The following is a 24944-nucleotide window of genomic DNA, read 5'->3' on the forward strand; positions in this document are numbered from 1 at the left end:
ATGTGTGTAGAAATACATTGCAATGATTTCTCTTTTCCTTAGTTTACTATTCTGTTTAACCTAATTCAATTCACATTTAACTTCTGGGTGTGCAAGCATGAGTTTTGCTAGTTCTGCCATAAGTTATTGAAAGGTTACAAAATGTTTAATTCAGCATTTCAATTCTAGTAATACCCAGCAACATACGTATTCTAATAGCAGCTAAATAACTTTCTAAATGCTCACATAGTTAGTATTATTTATCACAATTACCTGATTATTGTAGAATTCTTTTCTTAAGTTGTTTTCTGAGTTACCTCAATTTCTGTTGCTGAGGTCCAAACCTCTGAGTATCTAGAAAATTATTTGAGCATTAATGTTGTGATGGACAGCTCGTGATGCAGGCTGCTCACCCAAGTTATATGCTGTTGCTTGTGCTGATCATAACTTTTAATAAACAAGTGTAATGGCTAGCAAAAAAGAAATACAAGTGGTCCCAAAACACACTTGTCAGTTCATGCACTCAAGTGCTTGTAAAACCAGCACACTCCAACGCTGAACCAGGGTCAGTTCAAACAGCTGCACCAATGGCTTTTCAGCACTTTAGCAGCTGTAGTTTTCTTCATGTCTGTCCTGGTGGGCTAATGACCATATAGGTGACACCACAGTCAATTGCTGCCAGAGAAAAGGAAACTACAGCAACGGGGAGAACTGTAAGGAAGGCCACCTAGGGATCAATCTGGGGAAGCTTTCTTACTCTGTTTTGTGCATCAGCAAACCAGAAACATTTCATCAACTGAGCTCTCTGGCAGCAAAGTAAGCCTATCTGATTTAGTACCCTTCTACTTAAATAGGCTACAAGTTATAACCTTACAGAGGAAGTACCTTTGAAACTAGTAAGATAATTTGGATATAAATAAACATCTCACCTTGTCTTCTGTCTTTATTTCAATTACGCTGCTACCTTCTTTGTATTTTTTCTTCACTTTAAATTCCTTTTCATGATCTGTGTAACTCATCACATGATAGGTGATGCCTGCATTTCAGACACACGTAGCAAGTTGATGGACATGGCTTGTGACATGGCTACTGAGTGCCTCCGAGGCAAGCAACATGATCCCCAGGGGGCTGAGAGAAGCTTAGTACCAATTCTCTAAAGATTGGGTCAGAGACATGGAAACAAACACACAGTAGTTCTCAGTCCAGTCTTCGTTTGCAGCCCACCGTATTCAGCATACATTCTGATGAGAACTTCACGGGCAGTTGCCCAAATCTGCTTTAAGATTAAAATAAACTAAACTGAATGTTAGATGACATCCAACTTTTTGCTACAATACCCAATAAATAATATAGAACTAAGATAGGGAAGGAGATTAGCAATCTACAGAGATGGTCTTTTGCCAGTTTTGCTGCAGACATTCATCATGACTTCAAATGCATTGTTTAAAATACTGTATCTTGGTTATCTATCTCTGTGAAATTGCTTTATTTTGTCTTCTCTATGTAGAATAAAAACATTTTAGGGGTGCAGTTGTCCCTTATCCTATATACACTGAGCAAGTCATACAGCTAATCTGGCTTTTGCCAGCAGGAACTAAACGACAGGAGCAGGTAACAAATTCAGTAAACAATCTGGCTTTTTACTGAGTTCTACTACTACCTTCCACCAACTTCAAACTGGATGGGAGCACCTAAATTCCCTTCAACACATCTGCTGTTCCCAGCCTGACCAGGTCCAAAAGCAATAGTAAAAATATGGAAATAATGTAAAACGATCCCTATTCCAAAAATGTTTGTTAATATGTGCTACTTTGCACATTAGTCTACTCTACTACCCTAATAACTCAGTTGTTGAGTTCACAAATTTTACTTCTCAAATGTGGAGGAGTAATTTTTCCCTTAAAATTTCTGCTGTGAACTAAAACAATCATGCCAACGACCTAAATCAGTACGGTTTTCTAAAAGCCACTTAATGCATAGCCCCTTACCTGCCATTTAAAAGAACACTATTTTATTTTGAAATATATTGGTAAAGCTTTCTGTACGTGACTCACTGCTGACAAAAGAATAACAAAGGACCTCAAGAGAATACATTATTAGATGAAGTTCCGAGAATTAAGAAGGAAGAGATTAAAGCATAGCTATAGACCAATGCAGTTTGTAATTAAACCTGAATTCTCAGGTGCAAAAGCCTGCTTATTAAATGTAAAATATATAGTAAAATAAATAAATCACTTGAATAGTCCTTTATCTTCAGGATGAAAATTTTAAGACAGTCTAGCTCTACAGAATCAGTCAGAGAGTTCTTCGAGTGATTTTGATGAGTAGAAGCTCCATTAGTTCCACAGAGAGTTTAAATTAATACAGCACAAGTTTTTAAAAATTTATTTTCATCAGTCAGCTCTGCATTTTTAGATACCCAATGGCAATTCTAGCACGGCGGAGACAGCACTGGCATATGGGCATTAGGCAGCAGTACCTGCTACACTGCAGATGACACACCAGGTGTAAACACTCGTCCGACAAACCCTTCCTCACAGGAATGCTCTTTGCTGAATTCGCAGCTGGAAAGGATTCAAAAGGAGCCTGCCCAACAGAAACATGGTGCTTTGCCAAGGGAATGTGGGGTTTTTCATTGAAATACTCCCCATCCTGTCAGTGATGAATACCACTATGGCAGGACAGAAGGCAGTCCCCTCCCTCTGAAGCAACTGGAGATTATGAGTAGTCATGCAAAACCAAAACAGAACTTACATTTTAAGCTTCTAAGATCTCCGCAAAGATTTTCACGAAGAGAAATCTCCTCCATGTAAGAGGTGGCTTTGTTGTACCTGGAGCCTGTGTTGTTTCCACTCTTAATATTTCAGGAGAGCTGCAGTTTTGGCATTATTGCACTAGATCAAAAATCCCTAAAACATAAAGGCATTCATTCCCCTACAGAAAGTCTGGCTTGTTGCAACTCTGTCTCTGTGACAGCAACAGCAGCAATAACAGCACAGCCCACACCTCTGCAGAGTCCTGGCAGCTCCCCTATACTTTGTACTAGGAGTAGTATTTGACTCCTAAATCCCAAAATACCAGCAACAGCAGATTACTGACATTTCTCAGCAACTTTACTTCAGAGGTTATCAAAACCTCCTTCACGTTCCCTGTACCTCTCTTTCTGGCTGCAAACTCAGAGTTTTGGAGCAAGGTGACACTTTGACACATGCCCTGTGTTTTCTGCTAACGTGGGCTCCAATCCTGCACTTTGCTGTACGTTTGAGTTCTCTTCCCAAGGAGACCTATGAAGGTACAACTTGGCCAAAGAGGCTCTTGGAAGGGTTTCTGCACCATGGCGGTGCTCCAACACGCTGTTACATAGCATTACACTACAGCACAGTAAGATTTGCCCTTGTCCATGATATGCAGTATTTGCCATGCAAATCTCTGAATTACAAGCTTCAGATTCAACCCTGTTTTCAGAAGCACTGTGGTAAAAGTAGAAACTAGCGAAGGGTTGGCTGTAGAGTCTGAGTGCTATGGAGAAGGCATACCCACAAAATTACAGTGGATCAAATACTATACGTAAATTACCTGGAGGTACTGGCCTAATCCAATGGAATTGGAAAGAGCATATTTCAAGTTTTCTTACTACTCTTCCATCAGAGCTAATTTTCTTAGTTTCTTAACTCCATAAAGTTCTTTCTTGTAGCTGCATGGGAATATTTGCATTTAAACTGACTGCTCTCAGAACACAGTACATCATCTGGTTTTTAAAAATCATAACAAATGTCAGTGAAAAGTACACAGTGGGCAAGGAAAGAAACAGCAAGACTTTTTTTAGTCAGTAAAATGGAGAGGTTGTGGAATAAACAATGTTTAAATGAAACTTCTTTTTAAGCATTAAATGTTTGCCAAACTGTCTTTGTGTCTATTCATCTGATCTGCATCTTATAAGCAAATCTGCCTCTAACAGCAAGACATGAGATGGCGTGGCTCTGAATACTACCATAGTCAACAAACACGCTCGGATAACCGTATTTTATTAGGAAGTCAATTTCTGGACTAGAAATAGTTACCAAATAGTTTTCTTATTCTGGGAAAAAAACAAAAAAAAGAGATCATTTCAAAAGTTTACCTGTCTTCTGTTGAGAAAATCCCAAATCTTTCACATAGGAGAGTAACACAATTCTACTCTACACACTCATTTATTAAAGCTGATGTTTATACCCAAGCTGCCCACATTGCAGCTGAATTGCAGCTGAGTACCCTAGCCACAGAGCTACACAACTCAGCCTCTTTTCTCCTTTCTTTGTCAGATTACCTATTTTATTGCTTATTCATACAGCTGGTTCAATGGGAGAGAGAGAAATTCCCCACAGCCTAACAGTTCCTTGGGGATCTGGGTGACTCATCAGCCTTCCAAGCTGAAACCCAGACCTTTTTTTCATTTTGATGAATCAACACCTTTCAGTGAAAAACATTTCAATACAAGAAAAAAACCATGTCCTGACTTGAGCTCTAATTCTGGATTCCATCCTACCTTGCTACAGCGATTTGTCTGAGAAGTTGGCTGTGACTGAATCCGTTCAGTCATAGGCACATTTTACTACACCTAAGATATTTTGCTAGCATCCTACTCCCAAACATACAGAGGAAGTATAATTAAGGAAATACAGTAAAAAGGAGATTTTGTTTCTTTGACATTCAGGTTTGGAGAGCATCCAAAAAAGATTTCTAACCCACCCTTTGGAAACAAAGGACCTGTAACACAAATAAAAACAACACGAAGGCCTAATTTACCTTAATGACAATTCACAGCAAGATTGTTCTAAGCACCATGGAACTTGGACCAAACCGCAAAGTATCTGTATTTAATATATCCCATTTAGTTCACCAGTGAAGCACGGGTACACATAGATTGCAGTTCTACCAGCCGCTAGGAGTTCACCCAGCTTGCAACTGTCATGCTCTCACTGAAACAGTGTGCCGAGCCAAGAGTGTGAAATGCAAGTACCACAAGCTGTATGCAGAAAGGCTTGGCAAGAACAGAACAGTAGCATGTGAAAAACAGTATCATTTGCTGAGACTAAAAGCTAATGGGGTATTTGAACAAGGCACCAAGGTGAGAGGAGGGCTATGAGCTATTACAGAGCATGACAGTAATTTGTATCCTCAAAGGGAACGTATCAAGTGGGCTGGCAGCAGCTTAGCTATCAAGAAGAGATTTTTCGCATTTCCACATTTCTTTTTTCACATTTCCTACTTTCTTTTAAGCATCTATAGTTTTTAATCCTAGCAAAACTTTGCTCAAGATGATTAATTTCTGTTTGGAAAAGATTTCACTTGAAAGAAGTTTTGATTTGAAAAAAGTTTTCACTAACAGTCTATTTTGTTTAATAAGCTGTATTAAAAAACCACTCATTCCTACAGGCCTGCTCCAAATTCCAGAGAATTGAATGTGTTTTTTCCATTCACCTCATCATATTGTAGACAGTCTATAAATGCTGTTTTCATCACTGCAGGCACACAGGACTTGTAAGGAAGAGTGAGGAAATTGACCTCCTACTATAATTTTTTAATTGTTACTTTTACATCTCCAATTTCTTCTTGAAATAGTGTAAAAAAGCATCAGCGTACCTGCTAGTATTTTCCTTACACCTGTCAATAACTCACTGTCTAAAAGTTACCCAGAACATTACAATTTGTATAGCAGATTCTTTAATACACCCAGCTATTTCTTCTTTCCAAGCAGTTTCCTCCAACAGTGACAAAATTAACAAATCTCTTAAGTACATATTCTATTCAACATGAAAACTCATGTAACCACACTAACTTGAAGTGAACTTAACAATACATCACTTACTGTAACTAGAAGTTGTAATTTTCCAAGAGAATGGTTACAACCTCAAATGACTTGTCCTGTGTTCTTGAACATCCATCCCCGTGCTTAAGAAGCTGTATAGATACATATATAAGTAGAAGTCTGACACCTAAAGCTGGATACCCTTTCTAAAACATATTTCTGTCCTATTAAAAGGATAAAATGCCTACTATGGAAAATGAAACCCCAAATATTCATGAACACCACAAAGGACTTCATAGGAAAAAAGTCATCTTAGCAAAAGGATGTTGAAGATGCTGAAAGTGGACAAGGACTTGAGGGGTGACTGAAAAAGTTCTGAAGGTAACTAAATAAGCCTACCGAATGGTCTGCTGCCCACCAGGCACACGTGGACTGAGTGAAGTAGCACAGTCTGTCACTAGACTCCACAGCAACCCAGTCATTCTGTCAAGCCGCAGAAAAAGACCTTGGGTGAGCAGTTACTGATGTCATTTTTTTTTCTAGTGGTCTTTTTGTGCCACATGAAAACTTACATGATGCTTGCAACTGGCTTTCTTTCTTATGTCTGTACCTGAACACCAAACTTGCTTCATGACACACTAACTTTGCATCTGTAGTCAGTTCTGGGTAATTTAATGTTTTACTCTTTTTTTAGTGTTAAATTTTCTTTCAACAAACTAGCACATAATTACATTTAAAGAAATCTCTATGCTGGGATCAGTCTATTAAGTTTCCAGGAGAAAAACTGTGTTTCCTCCATCATCACAAAAACTATACTAAAACGAAGACAAGTCTTTTAAGTATATACATACCAGTTTAAAATAAAGATCATTACTGATCACATCCAGCCATATGATCCACCACAGTTATCCATGGGGCAACTATCATGTACAAACATCACAGACTTCTGTCACTTTTCTTTACGTAGTTTTTCAGTGTGGGTCATGGTGAAGACATGCCTTGAATTTTTAGAAAATGTGCAGTGAGGGGAGAAGGTAGTGAAACAGTCTACATTGCGAGTAGAAGTCCTCAACAGAAAACATGATTTCTGGTCAAAACCATAAAGAAAATTAAGTTTCTGAAAACAATAATAAATCTTTCCCCCTAACAACGGAAACAGTTCATATTTCCAAACTCAACCAATAATTTCCAGAAGTCATACAACTCAGGAGGAAACACTTCTTTCCTCATTTCCTCTACGACTTTACAGAAAACCTTTACATAAATACACTGAAGCATCACCAGAAGCTTCTCCATAATGCTGCAGATGTATATGGGCATGCATGCAATCATTCCCTCCCTCTGGTGGCTGGATTGCACAAGGAACGGGAAAAGGAGGAAGGGCTTGCAACTAAAATTAATTGTGGATGCTTGTAAAAGTATCTTTAATAGTGTAAGGAGAATGATTGTGTACATATACATATATACACCTATGTAGTATGTAAAACAATATCTGTTTCCAGCACACAGTTTCAATCCAGCCTATACTTTAAGTGCGTTGTTGCTCACATCCACACTGCATGCATACTCACACAGCACAATCGGGACTCAGAAAGCTACCACCACTGGCTGCAGTATCAGAGTTGTGAAGCAATCCTTGATTTTTCAGAATTTTTCCTTAAAATTCAAAAGGCATCAGGTCTCACTACCAGTGCATTGTCTGTACAACATATTTTATCTTGGTAGCTCTTCTTCAGCAGAGGAGGTACCTTACTCACAAGTAGTGATGTGACACACATCAGGTATCTCATGGCCACTTACTTTTCAGCTGTGAATCCTGAATCTTCAACACAGCATTGCAGATTGTCCCAAAAGCATAACAGGTATTCTTCTGACTGAACAGAATGAAATAGAAGCTGAAAGCCTCTGTCAGACAGATTACTCCTGTGCAGTATTAGAAATGGCTCTTGATTGAAGAAGCAAGTATGTCTCCCCAGCTTGTGGAGAAAAGTAACTACTGCAGTAATCAATGTGAAACTTAAGTAATCTTCTCAACAGTTGGAGAGGACTGATCATATATAACAGTTTTTGGGACAACCTTCCTTTCCAGTTGTCCAGCAATTCAAAAAGCATTTATAGCACTGAAATTCATTAGGTACAATATTACAAGTAGGAAGCAGTCTTCCTGATTCTATTTTTTCGATACTCCGTGTTTTAGTCAGAGCAAGACTAACATGGCTATTGAGTTTTCTGACATTTAACACTATAATGTCTGCTTATTGTTAGAAAGACAGTCTGTCTCCTGCCCCACACGATTAAAGATGCAACAGCTTATGATTTTCATAGAGTCAGAACTTAGAAGAAGAGAGACCTAACCACAGGATCCTACATAGCACTAATCTTAAATCACCATGGAAGACATTCCTTTATGCATATGTATATTCCCATAACCCCCTAGGAGATGTTTCAGTGACATCCCTTCTGGCAATAAATAATGGATATAAGCGAGTTTACTATGTTGGTTTCTGTGATATTGCAGAAGAAAAAGAATTTGAGCATTATTATATGGTATTTTAATAACTCGAGCAGATTAAACAGAGCTTGTTAGTTGAATTTGTGTGCTTCTTTTTCATAAGACATCACTTGATATGGATTATATAGATAGAAAACATCCAATGTTAGCCAATTATTTTTGCATTGGCCAGTACTGGTGAAATGTAATGAAACAGCTTTCATTTTCACAATATATTATGAATTCATTTGGAACGTATTTTCTGTTCATAACTAAAAACTGGCTAACGTATTTTTAGGAAATCCTCTCTAGCTGAACTGAAATTGAATTTACTCCTATTAGAAATAAAAAGGACAAGTATTAACTAATTATGCAGACGTTTATTTCCTAGTATTCCCACGTTTTCTTAGTTAAATAGATTTTGCTTTGTGAGCATCCTAACTAGTACGCTCCTCTGTGGTAGCACTATTCCTGTCTTACCTTCAGGTAAGCCAACTAGGGGTAAGGCACAGTTCTAATCTCGTACTATGCATAATGTTCTGTGTTTGAAATATAATTGTTTCTTTCCACCAACAGTGAAGTCTCTCACCTTGTAAAAATAGAAAGTAGCGCATGTTGCTGCATCTCCCAGTGCATGACACCTATTAAGAAAGTCTGATAAGCACTGTCACTTGTTAGCTTGCTGTCTCCATGACCTTCAAACACTTCAGGTTCATAAACACTCTATAGTGCAAGAAGAACCCAACTGACAAAATTCATAATGAGATACTCTAACTGTAAACATTTTTTCACCACAAGGACAGTCAAAATGTGGAGCAAGTCTCCCAGGGGGTTCATGCACTCTTCATCACTGGCGGTTTTCGAGACAAGACTGGATAAAGCTCAAAGGAAGCTGGTCTGATATCACAGATGCTCCTGCTTCGAGCAGGAGGTTGGACCAGATACCTCCTGAGCTCCCTTCCCAGCTGAATGAATCTATGGTTCTAATGACATTTGTAATTAACGGGACTGTACTGTAATTTGCAAAACGTTCCCAAATATAAAGCCAAGGAGGATAGAATCAGCATATAAAATGTGCTGGCTTTTCCATCTTTTATAAGTGATCCCAGACCCTAGCAGCTCTCTTCTCAGCAATAGGGCATGTACCCAGAGGAGTTCCACAGAAGCAAATGAAGCCTTGGTACCTTCGCCTTGAGTCAGAGCTGACAGACTGGCCTTTGCTGCCTGATGGGGGAAGCTCTAGAACAGCACTTCTCTGTGAGGATTACTCCAGCCAGCTCAGCACCCCCTCAGCTGTTTTCTTTCCAGCATCTCTGGATTAAACACTACTCCGTTACCTCACCTTTTCTTACACACACCTGACCTCCACGTACCCCTACCTACACTATTTGAATGACTTCCTTACAGCTCTTCCTAACTCCTTGTTTTGTATCCTTGCAGTCTACCACTGCATGGCATATAGAGTCAGTTTCTGCATCCAAGTCAGATACTCAGATTAATGGATAAAAGTTCATATGGATATATTTTGTAGAGTAGATAAAGTATGTATGTTTATAACAGAAACGCGAACAGTTTATAGATGAAATCCTTCTGCCCTTACTTCTGCAGGATGTCCAATTTTCAGTGACCAAAACTGCAGGATTTATTTTTCCATTTAAAAAAAGTGAACTGGGGAGAACAGGGCCCAGTGTTGTACTTTGTTGCTTTTTAATTGATTCGCCTTCATGAGCAGGGAAGAGAATAATTTGGGTAACAGAATGCAAGATCCCTTCAAGTGGCCCAGAGAAAGTGAGTGTTTTCATACAACTAGCCAGACTTCAGATTTTTGCTTCCTCGCCCTGAAGGGCAAGCTTTACCAATAGCAAATTATCACATTCTATCCTTAAATACATCACACACCTGTACATCTAAACAGAGTCTTTAAAAGCATACAAATTGCACACAAATATTCTCAGAACAGCTGCTATTTCTTTTGACAAGACAGGCATTAAAAGAACATGGGTCAAATTCAAATTCAGTTCACCAAAATGCTTTAGTCATGTAGACAACAGTTGGCTAACATTAGACCTAAATTTGACCTGAATAGCAAAAAGATTGAGCTATCTTCATCTCTGGTTTCCTCAGTTCTTCCAAGTATTCACCATAACCTGCCTGGGACGAACTGCCTGTATTTCATCGGTCATTAAAAGGATATGAAATGCAACTAGGCAAACATTGTATTTTCTGGTCTGAGATTGTGCAAAGAGGTCTCTATCTGCTCCTGTTCTGCACTGTGATCAGTTGCAGCTTGTCCTCTTCCTAAATCTTCAGCCTCAAGGCTTTTGCTGTTGTTGTTATTCTTGTCCTAGTACAACTTGCTTGTTAACTGCTGTTGGCAAGTAGAAAGTCTCCGAACTGGGATTCCCTGGCCATATGATGAATTTGGGCATGAGGGTAGCTACTGACTGTTGCCTATGGCTGACTGGGGCCGTGCAAGAGGTAATCAGCAGTTTTATTAAAATATTTACGTGTTTGCATGGCAAAAAATGAACTATAATACTCTCTCCTCATATCTCCTGATGGGAGGACACACAACTTGCCATTCAAAGCATTTCAAAGCTCTACATCATTCTGAAGGTTGAGCTCAGGCAAATTTATGTCTTAAATGGTCTCTTCCAACACAGTGGATTTGCTGTATTCTACAGAATTCTTTAAAACCAAGAAAAAAAAAAAAGACACCAGAACAAGTCTTGGAAAATAACCTAAAAATTGCAGAACACTGCATAAAGATACAGGGTTTTGCAACTTACAGTAATGAGAAACTGTTTACTCTGATGGCACAAGAATAACAGAAGCTGAACCCTTTTTAAGTGTGCTAAGGCTAAATGATTATCTCTGTTTTCCATATCCAGATGGCTGCTTGCTAGAGCCTAAGGAAATGAGAAAAGGGACAGAAAGTGCTAAACTCATAAAAACTGAAAGTCTCTAAAGGAAAACACTTTGAGAAAAGGAAGTCAGTAATTTGCTACTTCATTTCTCAGCCAGTCTGCACAGGCTCCGAGAGTGTACCAACCCATGACACAGTCTGCTCAAGCCTGTGGAGAGGTGTCCCCTAATCCCTTTGCTTAATGCACAGTTCCAAGAAAAACAAGAAAGAGACAGAAGGAAAGAAGGAATGAGAAGTGCGGTTTCCTACTGGGTGTCACAAAACCTCCTTCTCAGTAACCCAGTTAAAAACCCATTTTCAACCCCCCCCCCCAACGTTACATCTGAAATTTCCAGAGAAAGTGATTCCAAACTGAAAAGCTGTTACTGTAAAGGCAGTCCCTCATCTCCATAACTCACAGTACTACATTTTGAAGCTGCAGACTTCAGTGATAAGAACATTGTTATTGTCTTTTAACTCCTCACAGCACTACAAACATAAGGCATATTTGGAAAAATGAGAAACCAAGCTCACGTCAACTTATTAAACGCTGTACTATAAGCACACATTTCTAGCCACAGAAATGATGGCTGTGTTCCAAATGTAGTTGTTTCAAATACGTAGACGCTAAAACCTGGAAGAGGAGTAAGCTTTTCAGGTTTATTTGTCCTCTCATTTAGAATCTAAACAAAAATTACCACTTTTTTTTTTTTTTTTTTTACTCTTTCTGTAATGTACAGAAAACATTAGAAACAGCCTTAAAGTTCACTAGCAGTGAAAACTTAACAGTGAACTCTTATTTAAAATGCAATTAATGTAACTGATATTCTGGTCTGAAGCAAAGTTTGACTCTTTAAGACATACCCAATTCTGTTCTTACAGGAACACAGACTTCCCCCCCCAAGGGTAGAATATCCCAAGATATCAAATTTAGAACCAGAAAGATTAGTTCCAAAATATTTTGGAAGAACTAGTCAGAACATGATGAGACACTGAATAACCATCAGGATTTATGGCAGCATTCCATTTGGGAATATTTTGATGACTGTGGCAAGCCAAAAAAAAAAATCCAGGAACGTTCACTTCTTCTTGACACAATCTAATATTTCTTCATGACCTTACTGAAGTCATTTCACAAAAGCAGTATGGATCAGTATGCCACAATAACCACTACAGCCACTCTCTGCATCTCTCGAAATTCCCTGTTATGGCTACTCAAACCAGTTTTTGACTTGAGACTGCTAAAAATATGAGAGAATTCTTAGATTTATTGACACATTTAAAAACCATCAACACTTTGTAAAATCTACTCTTCATCTCACACACTTTTAACTCCCTAGTTTTTAAAAGTATTCTGCCACTACTGACTAGCCCAAACTCCTGTTAAATTGACCACCTCTTACTTTGCATTTGTGTGAGCAAAAAGTAATAACGTGACTTGAAAAGGAGTCTGGAAGACAAAAAAAAATCTTGAAGCCACTAGCAATCCTGTCACTCAAAACAATAAATAAAGATTAAAAAATAGTAACATCCCTTTCTTAAACCAATTAATGTTACAGAAACTTCCAACCAGTTCCACAGGTAGGCATGAAGTAGCAATAACCCCTAGAACAAATTACTTATCTACTATGCTATCATAACCTATAAAATGTCTCACTGACCTAGAAGTGTCATGCCCCTTGGACATAAAAAGCTGCTGCACACCACAGTCATGATTCATCTTTGCTTCTTCTGAGCAACAATTCTCTGCCAAACTTTTGAAAGCTTGCTTTTTTCACCATGAAGACTTATCTGAAGGTAGACACTGTTCCTTTTTTTTTTTTTTGTAAATGGGAAATATAGCAGCAAAAGCAGCCTGGATTCAGGTTACCACCTGCAGCCATGTCAATACCTGCTGAGATCTCATTAGGGCTCACACATCAAGCCTGGTCCGGCTGGCTCAGCACTGGGATGGAACATTTCTGCTTAATCCTTTGGAAAACAGCAAGCCTGTGAGCCAGCCCAGAGCCTGCCAGCTCTGAAGGACTACACAACCTGTTAGGGACAGCGCCCTACCAAAACTGTCACCATAAATTCACAATATACTGTACTTATATAATTTTTAACAAACGTATTTATATACATGCTCATTACATTTAAGTACTTATTATTTGAGGCAATTACAGTTTCAGACCCCAAACTTCAAATGCAGGTGGTCCAGTTGACTACCTGGTGGGTCTACATTAATACGTTAAATATTGATTACATTTGCACTTTTCAGCTAAACTTCTGACTGTCTCCACTCCAGATTCTTTTGCAATGAAACTAAGGATACACTTCAAAGATGCTGGTAGTGTTCACTCCCCAGGGAAACACCAGAGCTAATCTGAAGTAAAATCTCCAGAGTACTGACGGTGTTGTCATTAAGTTATCAGCACTATCCCTTTCTCTCTGAACGTCTGTGCCTTTTGTGCACTGGAGATAGAGTCTAAAAGCATATTTCAACCCTTGAATGAAAGGGGCTTTATTACAGAGATCCCAAGCATCCACTACAGCTAATGAAGCCAATCACTTAATTTTCTTCTTCCTTACCCGCTCACTTTTCCTTCTATAAGACTCAAGACACTGTTTATGGGAATGTCACAATAGAGATGGTACGTGCATTTTAGAGTATATCAAAGTAATTGCAAGCACTTGTTCCTTAAAAGGAAAGATCTGAAATGGTAGCAGCAATCTTCCAGTTCTCACTAGCATCTGTCAACTTCTGAATTTCAACTTGTAAAACAACAACACTTTATATAGGAGCAGAGTAAAAGGTTTTTGCGTCTTTTTCCCTGTGGGACAGTGCCCAAACACAGCCAGCTGTACTCTAACACAAGTCACGAGCAGACCTCTTGACCTTCAAAAATCCTGAGATCCCAACACATGGTTCACATGACATGAGTGTCTTTGAAGTGGTCATGCTAAAGGTATGTGTCCACTTATGTGACAGTAACCGTGGAACATGTCTTTGGGGACTGCCCTGAGAAGGCACCTTCCAGCAGAGCTCAGAGGATGCAGAGCAATGCCACGACATTGCCTTTGCTTCACGATCCCACACATTAAGCCCAGCTGACAAATAAGGATGACGCCGTTGCTGACATCTAAAAGGCAAGTGCTGTGGCTGCTGAACATGCCCCCAGGCAATTTTCACACTCCAGCCTTGAAGCATGAATGGCATGCACTGCACTTGATAGCTTTCAGATTGCAATGAGCCTCTTTCTGAGAGTGAATGGCAGAGCCATGGGCAAGGAGCAGGAGAGAGCATGCAGTGTCTAGGGCAGGGTATAATGAACACCAGCTACACTCACTATGTTTTATTTCTTCTGTGAACAGATCACTGCTTATCTGTTTATTATTCATCTCTCTTGAAATAGAAGCTTTGAAAGATAAGTAGGTAGACAGACAGATGGAAATAGCGAATGACAATCTAACTTTAATATAGTACTCACAACCCACTGTTCTCCTAAAGCACTATTTCCATATCAGGATTACTCATCTGTTACTCATAAGCACACCCCAAAAGCGTGCCAGCAAGGCCACATCTCCTTTCCCTTCACTAGTAGCAGAGAAAGAACAGTCTCTGTTAAAGCTCCTCTATGGCAGCCCAGACTTCACAAAAAGGGATTCTGAAGGGGGACCCACGTTTTGTGCACAGATGTAAATCTGACAACAGAATATCTCAAGATCAGGTTTAAGGAAAATCCTTGGTACTGTCTGTGCTAGTCTGCCATTTGTGAGGCTGAGATCTGAGATCAGCAAATCCAGTTTAACTATCATGTCCAGAGAGAACACAGACAGGGATTCAATGCCAGCACTTAACTTAGCTGAAGAGATATTCCTGGGGAGAGGCAGGTTCTTGCAGTTCAGCTGCTACAGAAAAGAAGTCTGTGGGAGCAGCTGCCTAAAGGTCACCAGAGAAAATATTTTGTCTAAAATTTTGCTCCTAGACAAAGAAGCTTGGACATGGCACCTGGTTGCCTCGTATATACTTAGTCATTTTACAGCTTGCTCTTCTATGAGCTGAATTCCCTGTCACATTCCCCCTATTGCACCTTCTGCATCAGGTTAAAGCATCTACAGTTACTCATACAGGAATTCATGCCTTCATCGTCCTCAGTGCTCCCTCTGTACCTTTACCATTGGGCTATGTCCCTAGGAGCCCAGGAGACAGAAGAACGGCACACAAACTGTGTGCCTGGAGCAGTGAGAGCCACCTCAGCACCCACTGTTCCGCACTTAACATTTGGATTGTTCTTCCCACATCAATCACTTTACATTTGCCCCCATTGAATTTTGTATGTTGTTTCATTGCCTAGTTATTCCACGTCAAAAGTTCCTCCCAAAATTAACCACAGTTGGCCCTTGTCTCCACTACCCCGTATAATTCAGTGTCACCAGCATGTACTGTAACCTCGGTATTTGCTACTCTCCACAGGTCTCTTATGACAGATGAACAGCACAGGCTCCAGCACAAATCCCTGTGTGATACCACTGGTGACCTCCTTCCACTGTAAGCTATTTCCTACCGTCATATTCATCTTTACCAGTCTTGTGTGAAGGACCTATCAAGTATCTATCCAAAATCTAAGCAGCTATAGCAATCTATCCTGTCTACGTGCTTGTTATCTCCTTCTAAAGACTTTCAATGCATTGATTCTTCCTCTAAGTATCACACTCATTTGCTTATACATGGATTCTACTCTTAGTTTCATTTGTTTCTCCAGATTTTGTTATGTAGTGAGTTTAATGATCACACCCTCCTGAAATCCTTATTTTGCCATTAAAAGAAAACTATGAGGACTTCATATTTTACATCTTTCCATCGTCTGCTACTGGAACAGTCTTAAGAAAATCAGAGAATCACAGAATGGCTCGGGTGGGAAGGAACCTTAAAGATCACCCAGTTCCAACCCCCTGTCATAGGCAGGGATGCCACCCACTAGATCAGGTTGCCCAGGGCCTCATCCAAGTTGGTCTTGGACACCTCCAGGGATGGGGCATCCACATGCATGAGAATGAATTATTCACAATGAGTAATTCAGCTATTCAACCCTTTAGCCCTTCCAGAGATCTTAGGTGGATGGCATCTGGTCCTGGCAGCATATAATAAATACCTTACAGTGTCAATTTCTCCTCTCCTCTCGTTCTCTGACATGGTATTGGGATTTTCCAGGCACTTTTCTCCAAGCTTGCTTTATTTCACAAAATAGTTCTTTTCAGTTCTCCTGTGGTAACCTCATCTTCTCTGCACACCTTCTGTACTCAGACCATGTATTAGCCTTGCAGACTATTTCTTACATGGAATCTTGTTCCAAGACCAAATTACTCAAGAGAGCAATTTAGGGAAAGACAGATGGCATGCATGTGTCAAATTGTTTTTAAAGGTTGAATTTATTTTTCCTGAAGAGCCTGAAAGCCAATTAGTGTGCAGCATAAATATCACTCAGCTTTCAGATAGTATTACGAAATGAAAGAAAGCAGTAAGGAAAGAGGAACTGTGCTTTTTGCCATTTTCACATCCCGAGTAACCCTGACTGGTTCATGTGAGATGCGCCAGATTAACTGGAAGAGATCTACTTTCTGATACAGAGTTAAGAATAAGGCTCTATTTTGAGTTCAGTACTATTTACTACCGCTGATACTCAATCTCCTAGTCTCCTGGGAGAAAGAGCAGAGAGAAATGCATCTTCAGGCATCACCAGGGCAGGAGATTTATTTCTTGTATGGGCAAAACTCGTGACATGTCCAGCCTGTCAAACAGTTGATGACAGGAGAAAAATTTGCCAGCTAGCAGGTGCCGTGTTTGTGCTGCTGTATAGCACGACTGGTGGTGCAGGCTGTCCAGAGAGTCTCCTAGCATGATCAATACTGTGACATAACTGATAAATATATACATGGTGCAGCCTGGTTCAACACACAAATTTAAACTTTTTCCCCCCTAATTTGCCTATGGAATATGTTAATACAAACATCTATTTCAGGGTTGAGAGGTTGGTTTTGGTTTTCTTTTGCTGGTTGTTTTTTAATTCAAAATAACAGGGGTCATTAGTCTCTTCCCTGCTTTTTCCCACCTTGCTACCCATTTCAGGCCAGAAACTTTTCTGCATGTCCCCAGCTCTTGGAAAGTTACAGACTAGCAAAGAAACAAACAAACAATAACTTTCCCTTTCATGTCCTTCTAAAACACATGTACCAGCAATCTAGGCAGCAATTTTTTAATGTATTTTTTAAAAGCAGACTAAAATTAAACCTAAATTTTGATTTCATTTTTGTTCAGATAGCTGCTATAGAAAATGTTTTTCTTGTTTTTGCTCTTTTCTTTCCCTCCACAAGAAAACTGTTTGTTCTAGAAGTTAGCTGTGTATCCAGCAACTTGTTACCAGCAAAAGGGATTCTGAAATGGAAATACTTATTAAAAATATTGGTGTTCTCTCCATTTCCTCTCTGTTACTCTTACAGTAAAAACTTCAATCAGTATTACAATGGCTGCATATTAATATTTAGAATATTGCAGTACTGCCAAAACGTCCAAATATATGCTGCTACAATTGATTAGTAATGCCAGTACGCATTGAAACATTAAAGTTAACTTTGAATGCATTAGACATGTATTTATCTCTGAGTATCTTAGACATAATTAAGCTGAAGTTATTTACATAAGAAAAATCTAAGCAGAGCTGTGTGGGAGTCAGAACTCCCTTTAATGGGACAACCGATAATTGTAACATCTCTGTTCCACATTGAAATTACTTCACAACTTCTACAAAGCAATTTTCAGTAATGAAAATTGTTTTAAAGCAAGAAAACAGAACACTAGAACTTTATCTTCTAAAACTGTTAGGGACAAAGAATACACTTCAAAAGGAAACATCATGAAAGCCAACACAATCTCATGGAATGTCTCTTTTAACAAAATGTCATTTTTGGAAAACATTCAGTGGCACACTTCCAACCAACTCTCACTACAAAACTGACATATACGTTGACAGTGATAGTAACAGGTACAGTTACATTCTGAATGCTTCTTTTTCTCCTCGGGGCAATGTTGCCTCATGTTACACCAAGTAAGAGAAATGACAGTAAAATGTTTAGTTCATGAAGGGTGCAAGTGTACTTTCCAGTTTGGATTCCAAAAGATGGTAGGAAAGATTGTAATAACATACAGAGGAGAAAATGTAGGTGACAAACTAGGAAGATCCTTTCATACCACAGTGCTTCTAGCTGATCTATCAACACTGAACAGTGTATTCATTAATTGTTATTTTATTGGAACTCCCACAGAACATGCCATGGTAAGGACTCTTGGCAATTCCAAAATCAGTTGTTATTCAAAGTGCTGTGTCAGAAACATTCAAAGGAAATGGCAAGGAAATCCTTTAACATACAATCGTGTGACCACTGTATTTTTATGACGCCTTTGCAATAAAAGCTGTGTATTTTTAATGGCCAAACACAACGTTTAGCTCCATACTAATGATGGTATAAACACCAGACCTGAAGGAACTTCCAGTCAGTTACAGAGGTACTCCTCGCTAACTCAGCTTTAGAGGGTAGGATGTCTCTATGGATAAAGAGCTCTCTCTATATAGAAAAAGAACCCTTCAAAGGAGCCCTTCAAGAAAGTGTTCCACTACATTTAATACAGATACCTAAAACTCAGCATTAACAACCACATAGGTTAGCAAAATCCTTGCTCAATTAAGCATCACTATGAAGGATAAACTTAACGATGACAGTTAATGTCTCAGAATGCTTCTTAACCATCAGGGGATATGAAGTCACCTTTTTCACCATTAGGGAAAGCTTTTACACATAACCTTACCTTTCTACAACATCTTCTCCATTCCAGCAGGTTGAGCTGTCTTTCATCACCAGGTCTCCCTCACACAGCCTTTCTGCTATAGAGGCATAAAAGGTTCGGGATCGCTTCATGTAATTGATGAATTCTCTGCAACGTAGGAAGAACATATTTAACAACAAAACCATACACATGATTTAAGCCCCCTGTCAATTTACCCGTCTGCAAGATTAAAAGTTTAGAACCCACCAAGAAATTAAAAGTCAACAAACCTAATTATTTTTTATTTCTAGTGTATTTCTACTCCTAAGCATAATCCAGCTTTAGTTGGTTGTTAATACACATAACTTCATACAAAGGTAGGCTTTAACAAATTATGTTAATACCTCAAAATTTGAAAGAAGTCCATTTCTTCCAAAGTTTCAAGATAAAGAGATTGAAAAAAAATAAAAAAATGAGAAAACAACATCACTAAAAGGAGTGTTTTTTCTTCCCTGTTACTAGAATTTCTCCCTTCCCTGCATGAGAGATGAATAAAGAACACTGTCAATATCCTCGTGGGTGGAAAAGGTTTTCTGAAGCTAACATCCTGTGACAAAACCTGTAATATGCCATGTACCCCCCACTTGCAACAACAGCATAGAAAGCAATCTCCTTGGGATGTACTAGGGCCATTTTCTCCCCACCATCACTATCCATGTCATGTTCATATTGGAAAGAAGTTTCTTTGCTCTTAAATCTGACACCGTGCCCATAAGAGGAGGCTGTGCCTGCACTTTGGAGAATAACCAAAATTCCTGGCTAGCACAAACAGACCATTTCCAATGATGTGTGTATGGAAAAACGTCTTGAGGGCAAACTGCTGCCTCTATAATCTGGTTATGCCCATAATATGTATCTGGCTGAGGCAGCCATAAAAATAAACTGTAACAAAACAAGCGTTAATTCACCACACGTTGAGAGTACTACCCTACATTCACAGCTTTAAAAGCTCCTATTTGGTATAAGATGGCTAAAGATACTGATAATGAGGACAGAAAAACTGAACTAGAACTATCATGGAGCTATCTGTCTCAGAAACCCATCAATAGCTCCTTTTGGAAGGCCAAAGGACTCATTCTGGTTTATTATGCTTCTGCCTGGCAGGCTCTAAGACAGCACTACACGGAAGAGGACCCTGGGGATAGAGCTGGAGAATTGCATCTGAACAGTCAGGACTTAATACTCTTTTGGGAGCAACATTTGCTTTAAACAAGCACCTTTCAGGTCCACTGACAGGTATCTACCCCTACCAGGCTTAGTCAGTGGTCAGCTTTCCCCACAACCATCTCTTCACTTTCACTGAGCTTTTAGCAAAGCTTTTAGCCATCCCATTTGTCTGACATGCAGTGAAATCCTCCTTTAGATAAATTAGCCATCCCATAGTCCTAAGGAACAAGCTTACCCTAACAATGCAGGAAAGCTATCATTTTAAGAAAATAAAGCCGGAATTTGGGGGTTTACGAGGAAAAAAGTCAGTATTTCTAACTCTTGACCACTCAAAGATGAGTGCTCAATGCATTTACACAGTAAGGCTAAGCCTGGACAGAAAGCCACCTACCTGACAGAATCATCCTGAGAGCACTGATTTTTACAAAGATTGATTAATACAAATTTATTCTCTAGAATGCGGTTTTCTTTGAAGGAGGTACAGACCACCCTTTTGAGAGAGTCTAAAGCCTGTCTTACTCAGCTCACCCCAAGCGGCTTAAATTCATTTGCATTTTCAGCAGTGGGGCTCTGACATTTCAAAGCAGCACCTCAGCAAATGCAGAGTTGTGTGTCCAACTCTTAATGTTAACCAGTGAAAATATTTACTTTTCATCAGTATAAAACTAAACACACTAGGTAGAGAATGTACAGTTTCCCTGTGCCCCATTGTATAAAAGCTGCAATCATAAGTACACCAATTCCTAGATTAGAGCTGAAACAGCAGCTTACAATGGAGATGAGCAAAGCATAAAGACAACAAAGTATGTCACTTTGGTTTCATTCTTACCGAGAGATTTTTTTCAAACTTCTTGATTTGTCATTCTTTGAAGCTTTCAGAGGCAGAGAACTGGAATAGGCCGGGGAGAATAAGCATCAATCAGGAGAGGTTGGGGAGTAGGGGAGAAGCAGGAGTTCAGGCAAATGAGGGAAAGAAATGAGAAACAAAAGAGAAAAGTAAAAATTATTTGAAAGAAAGGTCATCAAGCACATGCATAGGATAATATAAGAAAATAAATAAGGAGGAAAATTGTCACGAGATTTTCCCAAAGCATAGATACAATTAAAAATGTCAAAGCAATACTGAAACAATACAATGGAGATTTTGTTTCTCCTTTTTTCAACTAAGAGCACAATTACAAATGCAGCACACAGCCAAAAGCTGAAAATAAATTCAGTGGGACTCAAATTAACCATAACTGATACCAAATGGAAGAACTGCAAATATATGAGGCTATACAAGAAAACAATGAGAAACAGTTTAGAATGAGCACCATGGGAAGGGGGATACAAATGAGTAGCATTTGTTTTCTTGTGCAATGAGCAATTTGCTCTCTGTTAATAAATAAGGCGTATACAGATATCTTTCGCTGTTTAGTTCTGGACAGACTGCACCAGTGAAAGAAAAAAAAAAGCTGTTTACAAAGCAGGACAGATAGGCTGTAAGGTTGTATCTGAGGAAAAACCGTGGAAAAAAACCTGGCAGTTACTCAGAGCAAATCCATTTTGTGGCACTGATATCCTGAGGTCCCTTGATTAACATTGTCTTTAACATTAACAGCCTGATACAGTTTTCCACCTACTGATTTAGTAACACACACAGTTCTTTCTTAAACCAGTACTCCGATGTATAAAGCAATGGCAACACCTGGAGTAATACATGCCTACAAACAGGTTTAACAACAGTTGCCAGTCCAGCTAATAAGTCTTACTGGACAGAAAGCACCTCCTTCGGCAGCTGTCAGGCCACCCTTCTACCCTCCTGGCAGCATTTCCATCCAATTTTCTGGGAGCTGAAGGCCAGGGATGACCACAGGAAAGGGCTGACCTGCAGTAAGCATCAGGCAACTGTCACCTACCACCACTGAAGCAGTTGTTCCAACAGAGCCCGTGAAAAATTAAATCAAAATTTGTATCAGGGCAAATTTGGACCAGCTGAAACGTCTGCTTTGGCCAGCCAGAAACATTTCATTCTTCACCACAGTAATTTCTTTGCATCTGGCGTTAATATCTGTTTTGTACTAGCACTTTAATATTTATATTTCAAAAAAATCATGTGAAGCTTGAACCGATAGTTAATTTTAAATAAAATAGATGACCTTGACTTCAAACATTCTCAAGGAAACTCAAAAGCGTTTATTTTAAGATGTATAAGACATCTGCAAGCCCACAGAGTAACAAAGAAATCCCCCCACAAAAAATCATTTCAAGCCTGCCTCCTTCAATTAGGGACCTAATACCGCGTTGTATTTTTCTTAAACATAATATAATTCTATAGACAGATCTATCCGGTCTGTGTTTAGCGGTTGGAAATATTACATGCAGCAGCCATACTAAAAGGCAGGTATCCAACTTTGCCAGGAGTCTGAACCCTGACCAGAATAGTACTTTGTGCTGAACTCAGCAATAACATTCCAATTTACTGATCTAGATTCTGTACATGCCATGTAGATTCCCTGGACCATCATATGGTTTCAATTTTCTTGTCATCTCTACTATATGTTATAGTAACCTCCACATTAAAAATTACTGCAGCACCAATTCTGCCAGTTTCAGTTAATCCCCAAATACTACTGCATAATGCAAAAAAAAAAAAATAAATGTTCTAAATCTATACTTCCCAGCTTAATTAGAAGAATAGGTTTGCTAGAAGATCATGCAACAATTATTCAGGTTTCAGCTTCTTACATTATTTTCTTCCTGACACTTGGTGCTGCATAGCAAAAAGCAAACAGGCAGGAATGGAATGGGGGTGGAAATAAAGACGAGAAATCTCACAGGAACCCATGACACTAATAGAAGCAGAACAGGGTTCAACTACCCTAAAAAGAGGATCCAGTTGCTACATGAATTCAGGGAGCATGCAGGACCATGCATCCTGGTTTTCAAATGCATGAGCAGCTTTGGCTCTACTGAACAGGTGAAACCAGAGGTTCTCACTCTCTTTGGAAAAGGAGCTAGATTCTGTTACCAGCTTTGCAAAGATGTAGTACCTTTGGAACAAATATACGTACGCAGGTGTGAACTTCAGCACCAGGATTTTAAGGGCATCTTTAAGTAGGTACTACAGCACAGATGAGAGTCAGCTTTGTTGTGATTTCTCCCACAGCCCTGCTGCTAACCTGACTGGTTCTCTTGAGTTTGAAAACATTCTGGTGCATTAAGGGAATGAGCCACAGCTTTTTTATGTACTTGAAGAGTGCTTGCTCATTCCTTTTCCTTCCCTATTCTGCAAGGCAGGAGTCATGTTCCATATCCCGCCTGAATTAAGGATCATTTGGAGGGACTATCTGTGACACAGACCAGCAGACTGGGACTCAATCAGGCCAATTCCCAGTGTGACCTAGGACCTAAACTGACAGCTGACATAATTGCTCCTTATTTTTCAGATTGCCAGAAGGAACAGCACCGAAAAAGATTCATGTAATTACTCTCATAACCTAGATCCCCCTGCAGCGGTTATCTGTCACTAAGTACCTTTTGTACAACCTGCTGCAGTGATGAGTTTACCCTTTATTATAAAATTTTATTACCTAAAATTACTTTTTATTGATATGTGTGATTAAATGATAAATGGCAAACAACAGCAGCCAGTCACTGTGTATTTCATTCTATTTACTGCTTCACAATCACAGAAGCAAAGTACAAGCTTTGTGACGTGTTTTATAGCAAGTTATGGAAAATATTCTTCACTTCCTACTAATTATGGCTCCATCATTAACTTTTGGTGCATGGGCTCTCCACAATACTTATCAATGTTGTATTTTAGCAACACTTTATCCTACTTCTGTAAGGGTGGCCTTAGTTTAGATGTTTTGGATAATTTAATTTTTAGTGCACAATTTTGAGAAAGTCTATTTATAACAAATTAGGTTTAGTATGTATTTTTTTCCAACTACAGGTCTTACATTTTAAAAGGCCAACATCTAAATAATTCTAGATGGTTGGGAAGGGAACAGATCTTCAGGTGAGAAAGAACTACTGTCATGCCACTGAAGACACCAGTTCCTATCTCCCAGCTAACAGACTGCTAATTCTGCCTTTTTGGCTGCCAGGATGTAAGTCCGAGTGAAGTCAGTGCATTATACAGAAGACAGGCTAAAACTCTGTATTTTTAAAAGCATATTTTGTTAATTATACTATAATTATTCTTTGGACTATTACTGCTGAATTTATTGATTTTCTTAATGCCCTGTACTTTGATATTCAATTTGCATGGTTAAAAATTATTAGTTCCAAGCACTAGCACAAAAAGTTATGTTTTAAATTACAAAAGGATAAAAATAATGCTATCACTCAAAAAAAATTAACTTCTTGCTGTCACTTAATTAAAATAGTTCTTTGTTCATGTAAGCTCAGATGACAAAATAGCAATGGATAAAAACCTCATCTTCATAACTTGGGCACCAGAATCCAGACTACGTAAATTTTAATGTCAGTTATCAACATACAGGGTCACACATAGGCTCCCTGGGAAGATGAGACACCGTTCTTAGCTAGACGCATATGCCCAGCATGATTTCACTCACTTTACTGAAGTTGTTCCAGATTTACATTGGTGTTACTGAGAACAGCATGTTAGCCAAAAATATGTCATTGTGATTTTATAGTCAGTTAGCTCTGACATCTACTCATATATCAACAGCAGCATTGCAAAGACATCCTTCCCTCCCCACTTCAAATTTACAGAAAGCCAATCCAAGAGCCACACAAG

At 39.1% G+C, this 24944-nt stretch overlaps 1 protein-coding gene across 3 annotated transcripts in view; it reads right to left on the reverse strand.

Moving 5' to 3' along the window:
• The window catches only part of LOC118247058 (glypican-5-like), a 378790-nt gene that overhangs the window by 219945 nt on the left and 133901 nt on the right, over window positions 1-24944 (reverse strand). For 2 of the 3 annotated variants that reach the window (XR_007708644.1, XM_035544740.2), the window contains exons 5-6: window positions 21021-21080; window positions 19007-19132 (exon numbers count right to left, since the gene is read on the reverse strand). Coding sequence is in view for 2 of the 3 variants with exons in the window: in XM_035544740.2 (XP_035400633.1) it covers window positions 19007-19132; window positions 21021-21080 (186 nt within the window). In the remaining variant the exon portion in view is untranslated. The remainder of the gene's footprint in view (window positions 1-19006; window positions 19133-21020; window positions 21081-24944) is intronic. The other variant, XM_035544741.2, reaches the window with a different exon arrangement.

The sequence above is a fragment of the Cygnus atratus genome, chromosome 9 (genome assembly GCF_013377495.2).
Source record: "Cygnus atratus isolate AKBS03 ecotype Queensland, Australia chromosome 9, CAtr_DNAZoo_HiC_assembly, whole genome shotgun sequence".
Lineage (NCBI taxonomy): Eukaryota > Metazoa > Chordata > Aves > Anseriformes > Anatidae > Cygnus > Cygnus atratus.